This window comes from Odontomachus brunneus, unplaced genomic scaffold, assembly GCF_010583005.1.
Source record: "Odontomachus brunneus isolate Ranch 3 - 2012 unplaced genomic scaffold, Obru_v1 Obru_scaffold_215, whole genome shotgun sequence".
In the NCBI taxonomy this organism is placed as follows: Eukaryota; Metazoa; Arthropoda; class Insecta; order Hymenoptera; family Formicidae; genus Odontomachus; species Odontomachus brunneus.
In genome coordinates this window covers 104,006-117,284 of record NW_022639665.1, presented here as the reverse complement: position 1 = coordinate 117,284, position 13,279 = coordinate 104,006, and the positions used below count along the sequence as shown (strand labels likewise).

Genomic DNA, 13,279 nt, shown 5'->3' with positions numbered 1-13,279 from the left:
TAAGATAGAAATTCAGACTAAACATAATGTAATCTTATTATTTTACGTTCATCATTTTAAGTAGGGAAATTCATGGACGCGTACTTAATATTGGACATCCTTATTGTTTTGATCTTTAAATATGAATATTTAAACTTTCAACATAAAATATATGTATTCAATATATGTATTTTTTATGTCTCTCAGTAGCTTAGTCGTGTTTTAATCCAAAATAATAAAAATATCCAGGATTAAGTACATGCCCATAGGTGTTTTTATCTTATGTAGATTCAATTATTAAACAGTGGCCATACATTTTTCCGTATAAAATTACAGCTAATCAGTTATGATCGAAATGACAGTATAGGATGTAAAAATAAATTTGATTAATACTATAAATAAATATTATTACTTCTCGTAATTTAAATCACAAACTTGTGGAAAAAAACTTATGATGTGGGTTTGATAAATACATCCCTTTATTAACTGGTTGCAGCGCGAACGCCAACGTTCTCGTGTCTCAATTGTGACAACCAGGAGCGTCTGCAACTTCATTCGGGAAAATGTGTGGCCACCGTTTATAATAACCGAGTGTACCGAGTGTACCGATGCGCGTATTGCATTGTCACCGTCCCAGGAGAGCGTTTCTACTTCCGTGTAGGAACGTGACTAACCACGGTGGATTCTTATTTTAACGCGTGCACGGACTGACCCAGAAGCGCCAGTCGATACACTCAAGCGATAGTGTTTTTTTAAGATCGTGTACATATATGCTCGGGTTGCATTCCAAAACGTCCTTTTCGAGGAAAATTTTATTCAATATAGTTTATTCTATATATTATCAAGTAAAATTTCCTCAAAAAGGATATTTTGAAATGCAACCCTAAAGTCAAACACATCACGTGCACTGTGTACTTCAATCCGCGACAAAATTGTCGGACAATGCGATATAAGTCCCAAAATATACCGCGTACGTCATCGCGAATGAGTTGAACGACTTGCCGATTACTCGTGTCGAATGCACGCACACACACACACACACACATTACGCGAGCAAATCAAACAGAAATGTCGCATAATTCTTCATTACCGTGACCATCGCACAATGTGTAATCATACAAAGAACGATCGATACTGTCGGCCGAAGGTCAGCACTCACATTAATCAGACACGACTCGTTCGATCGGTGGATTTGAACGACGCAGGTAAAATTGGTCACGGGTCCCCTCACGGACGTTATTAATAACTATCGTGGATTTTACGATTTATGTATATCGCCGGCTCGAGCGTTTGTAATTCGCGTTCGCATTCTGCGCTGACCGCGCTTGATGATAGCAGCTTGGGGGCATCACGTCGTTTTTTTCACGGGATGACGTTTCCACGCAAGCAAGTTTCTTATCGAGACTTCGAGCCGTGTTAATCTCCGTTACATGTGATTACCTCGAATTTACAAACTGACGGCAAAAAATGAAAGGTCAACACCAACTGTCCCATATCCGCGCGATGACATAAGTGGTGAATGACGTAGTCCTACCGCGGACACCTACGTCCTCGTGGCAAGGCCGGCCCCGTCGTATTGCGTCCGAAATTACGCGTTTCGGCGTGCGGTGCCCGTTTCACGGCATTAGGCAATTAAAGGGGCCAGGCTGGCTACATCGTTCGCATTGCTGCGAGCGAGGGAGAATTTTGCGTAAGAGTCGGTAACGGCGGTGCGTGAGCGCTGGCTATATTTAAGAGTCTCGTCTCGGTTGAGCGATCTCGCGCGACACGTGGTCCAATTATACGCCAGTTTAAGCGTCGTGTAAACTTATGCGTCGCCGTGGCTCGACTCATTTAAATCTATACGCGAGAGGGCCGCGATTATGTGGCGGACAGTTATAGCGTGGCTGACGTAGACGTCAATCCGATTTAGGAATTAAAGACCGCCGGCTTGACCTAGATACGCCAAGTTCCATCGGACGAAGGACGAGGGGAGTTGTTCGCGTCAGTTGTTTCGGCAAATAGTAGATTCCAGCGCAACAAACGCTTTAAATTGATCAGAAACTCACGAGAAAATGGTTATTAGTAATTTGAGAAAATACTTAGATTTTTAGATAATTTGAGAATTACTTATTAGATCTATCAGGAATTTGAATTTTCTGTCTTTTTGTTTATTCAATAAAAAATGACTGCATATTTACCAAAAAATCCGTGACTTTACAGTAATCATATGTTGGGCATTCTTTGCAATAACATACGATTAAATGCATATTACATAGAACGCACACGACTAAATGTATCTGCTGCAAGCCGCGAAAATGTCTATTTTCAGCGTGTTCTTCAAGAACAAAGGCCACTGCGAACGTTCCGCACCGAGTTCAACATCTATGAAAGCACCACCAGCGAGGAGCGTTACACCTCCACAACCACACACTACACTCAGTCGCAGTGAGTATGCCTGCGAGAAGTTTCGCGGACACCAATCTTCACATTATTTCTTTTTCCTTTTACACAAAAATTAACGTGCAATTGAAGCAACTGCACGCGTATGTGTGTGTGGAGATAAGTTGTACGATAAGTAAATAAACCGCGATTCACGTCTCTCGACGGCCATTGCCATAGATACACCTCGGAGCGACATGAGTCCACCGAGACGACGTTCTCGAGCGAGACCTCGAGGCGAAGTCACAGCGCGGAGCAGGCCGCCGCGGGTCGTCCTAATGGGGAGACCACGAGCCCTGCGAGCGCCGCTTCACCGCCCATCGGCACCGTCGCCGGCACGAGCATCCTCAAGCGCTCGTACGAAACCGAAACCACGAACACCGCCTCCTCCTCCTCGAGCAGGAGGCAGCAGCAACAAGACTTCTCGTCTGCGGTGGTGGACGGCGGGTCGCAGTTTAGCAGTAACGAACTTAGAGGTCTTGGGCGGGCACCGAGAGTGCCCGAGGACGGGGGTGGCGGTATTGTCAGCGCGGAGAACGTGATTGACGTTAGGGGTATCGTAGATCCGAGCAGCGGTGAGGTGTTGACTGTAGGCGAGGCGATCCGGCGCCGGATCCTCGACGTTAGGAACGGTAGGATAGTGACATCGAGCGACGGCAGGTCTTCGTCGTCGAGCATGTCGATCGAGGAGGCGGCGCGCGCCGGTTTCGTCGACGCTGCGCTGGCCGATCGGCTGTTAGGTCCTTGCGGGGTGAACGACGAAGAGGGCGGCCGCCGGGTGATGTCGCTTCTCGAGGCGATCCAGCGGGAACTGTGCGACGCCGAGCGTGCCGACATCGCGGACCGAGTAAAGGTAACCACGACGACACGCCGTAACGACGAGCGTGCCGATAGCACCGTCAGCACCACGGGGGTTAGCGTTGTCGATGCGATGAGGGAGGGCTTGTTGGACCCGGCCACGGGCGAGGTGGTCGTCGAGAACGGCGAGCGAATCTCGATTGAGGAGGCGTACACACGCGGTTACCTTACCAAGGTAGACGTGACCGTCCGGGTGAGTCGTAACGCCGTCGCGCTGTCCGACGCGATCGCGCAGGGTCTCGTGGACGATCGGTCCGGTCGTGTCACCGATCGCATCACCGGCGAGTCTTATCCGCTGGACGAGGCGGTCGACAAAGGTATCATCGACGCGAACGTGAAGGAGATCGTGGACACACGCAACGACACCAAAGTGACAGTGGCGGAGGCCATCAAGTGCGGCATATTGAACGCCAAGAACGGCCGATACATGCATGGCTTGTCGATGGAGAAGTTACCGTTCAAGGAAGCACGCCGTCGTCAGCTCATCGTGAAACCGATGACGCTTAAAGACTGTTGCGACCTGGAAATCATCGATGACAAAGGCAAGATTGCCAGCCCGGCTCATCGTAGCAAACTGACGATAGTCGAAGCCATATCCCGAGGTGTCTTGGACTCGGGCAACGTCAAGTCCATAGTTGATACTCGTACGGGCGAAATGGTCACGTTAGCTGATTCCTTGAACAGCGGTATTATCAAAGATGAAGGCACGTATTGCGACATGCTGAAGGCCGTAGAGTATCCTATTCCTCAGGCTGTCGAGAAAGGCCTCATCACGTCAGTGACTCAGAAGACCATCTTCGACATCGACGGCTTCAAGGACCCAGTCTCCGGAGAATATATCAGCCTGAACGCGGCGTTGCTGAAAGGCCTGATCAGCTCCAAGTCTGGCGGTACTTTTACGGTCGATCTGGCTACCGGCGAGACCGTATCACTGAGCGAGGCGGAGGAACGAGGATACATTAGGCCGGAAGTATTGGAAATGCTGAATCGCGGCATCGGCATCACCGAGAACGGGCGTGAGGTGAGCGTGTTGGAGGCTGTGTTGCTCGGACTGCTCGATTCGAAGTCCGGTCAGTTGTTGGACCCGCGTAACAAGAGGATAGTGCCTTTAGAAGAAGCCATCAAGCGCGGCCTGATCACGCCCGACGGTGCCGCGCTGCTCACCAGCCTGCTGAATATCGCTGTCACCACGCAGACTGTCACAAAGACCGTCAAGAGGTACGTGACGGTAATGGAGACTGGTGAGGTAACAAGAGACTACAAGATTAGCTACGAAGAGGCATTGAACAGCGGCTTCATCGACGAAAGTACAAACGAGTTTCGAGATCCCGACACGGGAGTAACGATGAGCATCGAAGACGCCATTGAGCAGAGCTTGCTCGGCGATGATGCTACCCGACACATTGCACACTCGTCTCGAGAACGCACTTTAGATTCGTCACGCACGACCTTCGAAAGCACTTTCACGGCGGACGTCGACGACGTGCTCACAAGTCGTAGAAGCAGTTCGCCACCGAGGGCGATTGGAACGGTCACTACTATCATTACCAAAGAGATAGCTCCAAGAGCGTCTTCCACGCCGACGAAGGAGTCTTCTGTTACGATGACGATCGCACCGTCATCGACGACTGCTTCTTCCGTCGTTTCTGTTTCTTCCGTGAGGGACTCGACTGCACTTACTGATGTAAAGGATTTGTCTTCCACAAAGGTTAGCGAGTCAAGCAAGTGGATGTCCGAGATCACGTCGAAATCGAGTTCACTGGAGGAGACGCATACAGTGACTCATGAAGGTGCTTCTAAATCGCCATCCGATGAGAAACCGATGGAAGAAGGGAAGACTGTATCAGTTACACCCATTAGCCATATCTCCGAGATCTCAAGATTCGAGAAGGAACATGCTTATACCGATAAAAGAGTGTTCGAATTGCCTACAGACGGCTGGACATTATCCGAAGCTATTGATAGGAAACTTTTCGACCCCACAACAGGCCTCTTCATAATCCCTGGCACCGACAGATTGGTCTCTTTCGAAGAATGCATCAAGCTTCAGATCATTAACTCGAACTCCGGCTTTGTTATCGATCCTAATAACGGAAGGAAAGTGTCTTTAGTACGAAGCTTGGAGAAGAATATTTTGGACTCGACGGGTCACTACAATTTCCCGCAAAAAATCTCAATGAAGGAAGCGATCGCGGACGGGTTGGTTATATTAGAAAGTGGAACGAGCATAGAGAATGACAACACCAATCAACGACTTCTTCAGATAACGAGGGTGTCGGGTAAACCAGACATAGTGCAGTTGACACGTGCCGGCGATCCTTCCCAGCAAACAGAAATCAAGACAACCGACGAAATCTCGATGCCGGATCCCGTGCAGGTGACTCCAGGAGTAATTTACGATCCCGGAACGGCTCTAGTAATCTCCACAAAGACTGGCAAATCGACGAATCTCTTGACTGCTATTTCTGAGGGTACGCTGTCTCCCGCCACAGTAGTCGTCAAGGATCCAACGACGGGCAAAGATATCGATATGGCAGACGCTGTGAATCGTGGTATTCTCGATTTGAATACACGTGAATACAAGATCGACGACGGCAGGAAGATTTCGCTGCTCGATGCGGCGAAATTTGGAGTGGTGTCGGTTCTCGGCGCTCCTCTTGCCGCCGCAGCGGCTGCTGTAGAAGCGGTGCAGAGAACGATGGTGAAAGATCCTGTGACTGGTAAGAAAATACCGAGGGAAGTCGCCATTGAACGTGGTATAATCCCAAAGACAGACGATAACGCAAGTTCACCAGTTGTCGAATTTACGAGTGGTATGCCTAACAATAAGAACGAAACTGTTTCGCAAATCATATACAGTGAACCTGAAAAGATAGCTGAAGAAGATACGAAGATATTGTCTAAAGAAGATACGAAAAATGTCACTTCCAGCGACTCGATGAAATTCAGCAGTGACTTGTCAGACGGCGAGAGTTTGGGCACAAAGACAAGGGCGCGAGTTACGGTCGAACCAAGATATCAGGTTACTATCGGCAAAGCGAGGACCATGTCGCAGAGTCCCGAACGAGAGGCGAAGCCTATTGTCCTCCAGAAAATGCGAAAGAGAATAGTGAAGGTCGAGGAAGCATTACAGAGTGGTCTGATCGACATGGAGACAGCGGATGCCTTTGCCAAAGAGATGTGCAACGAAGAAGGAGAACCGATCACCCTCTCGGAGGCTATTCGTGACAATCGAATCAATGCCGATCAAGGACAGATCATGGATCCTCAGCGGCGCGACGTGCTCAGCATCAAGCAGGCCATTGATCGCGGAATCTTAGACCCGGAGAACGCGCACATACTGGTACCCTTGGCGAAAAGCCTGTCTGTGCACAGCTTATACAGGCAAGGCTTGTTAGATCCTTTGGAAGGTAAAATCGTACATCCGGAGACAGGAGCACACCTCACTCTCAACGAGGCCATAGTTTGCGAGATAGTGGATCCTTTGTCTAACCTCATGTTTTCCGTCGACGGTCACATGGAGACATTACAGTCCGCGATCGCGAATGACACTATCGACGCGGACAGATCGTTAGTAAAAACTCAGAGCGGCAGCGTGAATCTAGTAAAGGCGATAGAGAACAAGGTATTCCAGCTAAAGGAACCGACCGAATCCTCCGACATACCGCCAGTGGGCATGACGTTTCCTGTTGCGTTGAAACGCGGCTTAATAGACACCAGCAAGAAAGAAGTACGTCACCCGATCACTGGGGAGCACCTGCCGTTGGAGGAAGCTATAAAGGGAGATTTCATCATGACGTTGCCTTATCCAGTGGCTCCCGATAGCATAGAAATCACGAAGGCTTTAGAATCGGGATTGATCGACCGTGACAACGCCGTGTTCTTCCATCCCACTACGGGAACTCCCATCCCTATAGCCGAGGCTGTTGAATCCGGTCTGCTCATCATCAAACCGCCAGCTGACGGCGGAAACGCGATAGCCGCTATCACCGAGACAATTACATCATATCACACCATCACGACCAAAACCGTCGAGCTCTTGCCGGGTTACGCGTTGAAGAGTGCAATGGAAGTGCAAGACATTAATACCGGTAATATCATCGCTATCGACGAAGCTCGACGAAGAGGCATTATTAAGGACGAGTCTGAGAGCAAGCAGGAGTTCACCACGAAGGATATCAAAATGTCCTTCGATCACGCAGTGGAGAAAGGATTCGTGGACATGGAGACTGGTACTTACACTAATCCTTGTACCGGCGCTACAATGCCCATCTCCAAAGCCGTCGAGGAAGGAATCCTCGATACTTCCTCCTCCACCAAGAGCGAATCACCCAGGAAATCGTCCAATGGTAGTTTGACCGTGTTGGAAGCAGTGGAGCAGATTTACGACGAGAAGACGGGAACATTCAAAGATCCCGAGACGAAGGAGTCTTATAATTTGACGGAAGCGATGAAGGTAGGTTTGATCGAGCCAGATTCTGTGCTATATAACGTAAAGACCAAAGAATCTATTACCACAAAAGAGGCAGTGGAGAAAGGTCTGCTCGATCCCGACACTGGTAAGATGAGCACTGTACGTGATGAGAAGAATCGGCCGATCAGCATAGCGGAAGCCACGAAACTAGGTCTTCTCGCGGTAGTCGCCGCGCCAGTACTCGCTGGGAAAGCTATCGTTGACGCGATCACAAGTCACAAATCCAAGGAGTTTAAGGCGAATGTGCCTACGACGGCGAAATCACCCGCAGCGAAGAAGGAACCAAGATCGCCTACAGAGATCTCTTCAACACAAATCCGAATTACCCAGAGGCCTCTTCGGATCGATTCTCACGATAACGAGGCGCGTGTCTCTCAAGAAAGCGAGAAACCAAGCGCGGTTAGTGCTGGAACATCAGCAAAGGTGCTGGAACAGACACCTTCGACAACCAAAGCAGGAGTAACTGTCTCTCAATTGCCTCTAAGAGAAAGCGTACCCGCTGTAGTCGTTCGCAAGATTGTACTTGACGATCTTTCTTTATCTGAAAAGGAAAGGAAACTTTTGCGAGAAGTAGAGACGAACGATGACGATGAAGTAAAGGAAATCGCAGACGAAGATGTTCCCAGGCAAGTTTCGGTAGTTATCACGAAGGAACTGTCACCTCAGATTCTCGCGGAGCTCGGCGTGTTCGATCCAGTGAGAGAGAAATTTTTGGACCCAGAGACTGGTATCGTCACTTCATTTAACGATTTGGTCTTGAACCTCAGAGTATTCGATCCCGATAGAGTATTCGTCAAAGACTTGTCTTCGGACTCATATGTGCGACTGCATGAGGCGATTAGTAGACCTCTCGTGGACCGTAATGTCGCTTACATGGTCGACCCGAAGACCGGCAAGAAGATACCGTTCTTTGAGGCAGTGCGTTTGGGATGGATCATGCAAGAATCGGAGGACGAGCCTCAGGAGGAACAGCTCACGGAGGAATCACTGCCGTTGAGCTTGCAGGAAGCCATTGACGCTGGTATGTGCAATCCAATCACGGGAACGATTTTAGATCCTAAGTCGGGAGAAGCGTTGTCCATGAGCGAAGCTATCGACACGGGCGTCATCGACGCTGATGTGCTTGGCGTCAGGAATCCAATCACTGACGAAATCGTGCCGCTTTCGGAGGCATTGGAGACTGGTGTCGTGGATCTTCGTAAGGGCGTCGTCATCAATATAGAGACGAGATCAGAAATCGACATTACTACTGCGTTCCTACGAGGCTTGATTGTGCCTACCTCTCGTAAGCCGATCTCACTGGAAGCCGTTATCAGGAGAGGTCTCTATGACGCTAATACGGGTAAGATACAGGATCCACTGACCAAACAGTCGATCGACGTCGAGGAGAGTGTTCACAGAGGTGTCGTCGATGCTTTCATTACCGAAATCGAGGATACGAAGGCCGGATCGTCCGTTTCGCTGGACGATGCACTATCGGTGAACCTACTAAATCCCAGCACAGGTCGTTTGCGCGATACGAAAGCGGGAGAATTGTTATCTTTAGACGTTGCGCTTAACAGAGGTTTAATTATCACAACACCATTCGTGCCTTCGCTGATCGACGCGATCGTTCAGGAATACTACTCACCGAAGACCGGCCTCGTTTTGAATCCCATGACGGGCGAGGATCTGACGCTGAAGGAGGCTTTAGCCGTAGGTTACGTCAATGGCACCACAACAGTGGTCAAAGACGACAGAAAAGATCAAGTTATCTCCTTGGACGAGGCGCAAGACAGCAAACTGGTTGATCCAGTAAGAGGGACGCTGACGTATCCACATGCGATGACACTGGACATCGCTTTCGAGAAAGGGTACATCTTGAGCACTGTAAAACCGTGGACGCTGCAGGAGGCTTTGGCTCTTCAAGTTTACGACCCGAAATCTGGTACTTTCTATATTGACAAAAACAACTATACCTTAGAGGACGCAATTGAGAAGGGCTTCATTAGTAAAGACAGTCCGTCGATTAAGGACCCACGAAACAGTGACATCATATCGCTGGGCGACGCCATCAAGCACGGCTTCATCAACGCGAAGACCGGCACGGCTGTGGACCCGTGCACCAGTACACCTCTTTCGTTAACCGATGCATTGGATCGCGGCTTCATAGTGCCAGCGAAACGCAAGATATCCCTACCGGAAGCCGTCTTCAAGGGCTTATATGACCCTAAAACTGGGCAGTTCACCGTGCCCGATACACAAGAGAAGCTTCCTACCGACCGCGCAATCAAGATGGGTGTAATAGACGCCACGACCGCAATTGTGCGAGACCCTAATGGCGACGTAATGACATTCAACAAGGCTATCAAGACGTCGATAGTCGATCCCAAAACCGGAACAGTCAGCTACGCGAGAGGACCTCCCGTGGACTTCCAGGAAGCGCTGGAACGCGGTCTACTGCTCGAAACTAGAAGACCTATGAGCTTCAGCGAGGCGATCTCGAAGGGTATTCTCGACGATAAGACCAACAAGTTCCTTGACCCGCAAACGGGCACTTATTTAACGGTTCTAGAAGCCATTCGGAAGAATCTAATAGACGCCGATTCAGTCACCGTCAAAGATACGAGGTCCAATGTGTGGAAGACAATGACGCTGATGGAGGCTATACAGTTGGATTACGTGGATGGCATTACCGGTTACCTCAAGGATCCTAATAAGGGGGGCAGAAATGTGTCTTTAAGAGATGCCTTCGAATCCGGCCTCATCATCGACAGTAGAGCCGCTGTGTCTTTACAACGCGCTATTCATCAAGGACTGTACGACGATAACACCGGTAAGATCACGGATCCTAGCACGGGCAGGGCCGTGACGTTGCACGAGGCAATGAGAAAGTGTGTCATCAGTCCCACGTTGCCGTGTTATTGGGACAAACGCGGCGAACGGTTGTTGTCGTTGGCCGAGACGTGTCGTGCCGGCGTGATAGACAGGCGCACCGGCATGTTCAAGGAATCAGGTGCTAGTTGTTCGGTTTCTTTGTCGGTCGCGTTGCAACTCGGCCTGATCGTCGATATTGAGAGCATGGGTTTCGGTCTATACGAGTCGATCTTAATGAATATGTACGATGTTGGCACGGGTAAGTTCGTGCATCCCACCAGCAATCGTAAACTGACGCTGAGTGAGGCGTGTCAGGTGGACCTGATCAATCCTCTGACGTCGATCGTCAAGTGCACCAGGTCGAACAAATACATGCAGCTGGCAGAGGCAATTACCGCCGGCATTGTTGATGACATTTGCGGTACATACGTCATCCGCGAGCTCGACAAAACGATCGATCTGTTGGACGCCACGAAGAAAGGTCTCATCGTCACGTCGAAAACGCCATTGTCGATCGAAGAGGCCGTAAAATGTCGCTTTTATCGTGGCGACAGCGGCAAATTTGCAAATCCCGTCGCCAACGAATATCATGACTTACTTCAGGCGATCAACTGCGGCCTCATAGACCCTGACACTACCGCCTTAAAGGACGCGACAACGGGACAGATCAAGACGCTGTTGGCGGGTATTGAAGATGGTACGGTCGACGTACCTCGGGGCAGGATATTAGATCCCAAGACGACTCGTGCCTTCAATATCGATGTTGCGTTGGAACGAGGTCTGTTGGTAACGATAGACAAACCCCTGGCGCAACAGTCGGTGCACAGAACGTCTCTGGAAGCCTTCAAAGCCGGACCCGGCGACAGAAGTGTCCGGGAATGCACGTTGGAGGAAGCGATCAACTATGAGTTAGTTGATCCGAACACATCGGTCGTGCGAGACCCCAGAACCGGTCGATTCGTTACGACAGCGCGCGCGATAGCTGATGATGTTGTGGATCCCTCAGTTAAAGGCACGGTCGAGCTGATGAATGGCAACGGCAAGAGAGAGCCGCGTTTCTTGCGTTTCGGAGAAGTCACAGTGTTTGTTAGGGAGCCCATCGCTTTCGATGTGGCGGTTGAGAAAGAGTATCTATCCTTGGACTCGTGCAAATTCACGGATCCGATCACGAGTGAGCAATTGACTCTGAAGGAGGCGGTTGGTCTCGGTATCGTAGACTCTGATTCGGCGTTGATCAAAGATTCGCAGAAGAAGAAACTGGTGAAGTTGCCGGAGGCGTTCCGCAAGGGTATGATGGATGCGGAGAAGGGCAATGTGCTGGATACGGCCACGTCCAAGTTGTACAGCCTGTCACGGGCATTGGAGACCGGCCTGTTGATCACACCGAGGAACGGCGTCTCATTCATCGAGGCGTTGCAATTCGGTCTCTACAATCCCACTACAGGCAGCTTTCACGATCCCTTCGTTGTCACTTCCGTATTAGATCGCAAGCGTCTCACACTGGCGGACGCGATCGACTCGGGCCTGATCGATCCGTCCACCACTGTGATCAGAGATCCCTTCACGGGCGATATCGTGAGTCTCTTAGAGGCAGTGAATAGCGGGAAGGTAGATTCCGTAGATGGCAGGTTAGTCGAAGACACGGACGGCAAGAGTATCGACTTCGTGAAGGCCTTGGAACGGGGTTATATACTCGCCGCAGAAGCCAGGGTAAGTAGGACCAGTCTTTTTATAAAACTCGCGTCTCTCGCAACCAGCAACCGACAGCTCTTCTTTGTCTTTCTCGTTCGTTTGATTCTTTTTTTCCTTGTTTGGGTACCTCTATCATTTTCTCACCCGAGTTTACGTTGCTACTGTTTTTCCACTCACGATTCTTTCTAACAGCTTCCTGAAAGTTGGATGTGATCATCATTACATTGTCGCGCAAATCGGCATTACGTTTACCTCATGTAATTCTCTTCGTCACAATCATCATTTTATTGCCTGCCTTGACGTGAATTTCTCTATATCTTCATCGATCGATCGCGAGGAGAGACGCTTGCTGACACGTGGTCCCGCATGGACCTCTAATCATCATTGTTTTCCAACTGGCATGACGTTTTTATATATTTCGTCGAAAATCGAGAGAAATAATACGCGTAATGTGCATGGGCAAGTGAAAGAATCGTTCTCGCTCTGGTATTATCTCTTTTTTTCCTTTCGCCCCATCGAAACAGATCACCCCCGTGCTTCCTTTTATCGGAATGCTCGCTTCCAATGGTTTACCTCATCGTCAGACCGTCTCTCATTGCGCATACCATACTCGCTTTCGTGCTTATCTTCATTTAACGTGGGTTCAGTAAAGGTCGAGTATCATCACGAAACGACACTAATCGGACATCGCGTATGCTCCCTCGAAGGGAGGGCTCGCCACTGTAATCGGTAGATCCATTGGAAATACCGTACATCGCATCATGAACAATCTTCTCTCCTTCACCACGCAGAATATCATTAATCCCAAGCCGTTTTATCGCATCAACAACGCTAATTCCCCCCTTTTTAATAAATTAAGTAGCATTAATCTATAATTTTATCATTAATCTATAATTTAATAACTCACTTACCTTATTTTTCACGGTGAAATTTTCATCGTCTTGTGTGCGCAGTGTAATCTGAAAGTTGCATTTGTATAACATGTTTTGGAAGAAGCCT

At 49.4% G+C, this 13,279-nt stretch overlaps 1 protein-coding gene across 45 annotated transcripts in view; it reads left to right on the top strand.

Annotated features, from left to right (window-relative positions):
• LOC116852327 (microtubule-actin cross-linking factor 1) overlaps nt 1-13,279 on the top strand; it is a 111,161-nt gene that overhangs the window by 67,765 nt on the left and 30,117 nt on the right. For 41 of the 45 annotated variants that reach the window (XM_032832568.1, XM_032832573.1, XM_032832572.1 and 38 more), the window contains 2 exons: nt 2,291-2,406; nt 2,581-12,298. In XM_032832568.1, the coding sequence (XP_032688459.1) occupies nt 2,291-2,406; nt 2,581-12,298 (9,834 nt within the window). The remainder of the gene's footprint in view (nt 1-2,290; nt 2,407-2,580; nt 12,299-13,279) is intronic. The other 4 variants (XM_032832582.1, XM_032832580.1, XM_032832581.1 and 1 more) reach the window with 1 other exon arrangement.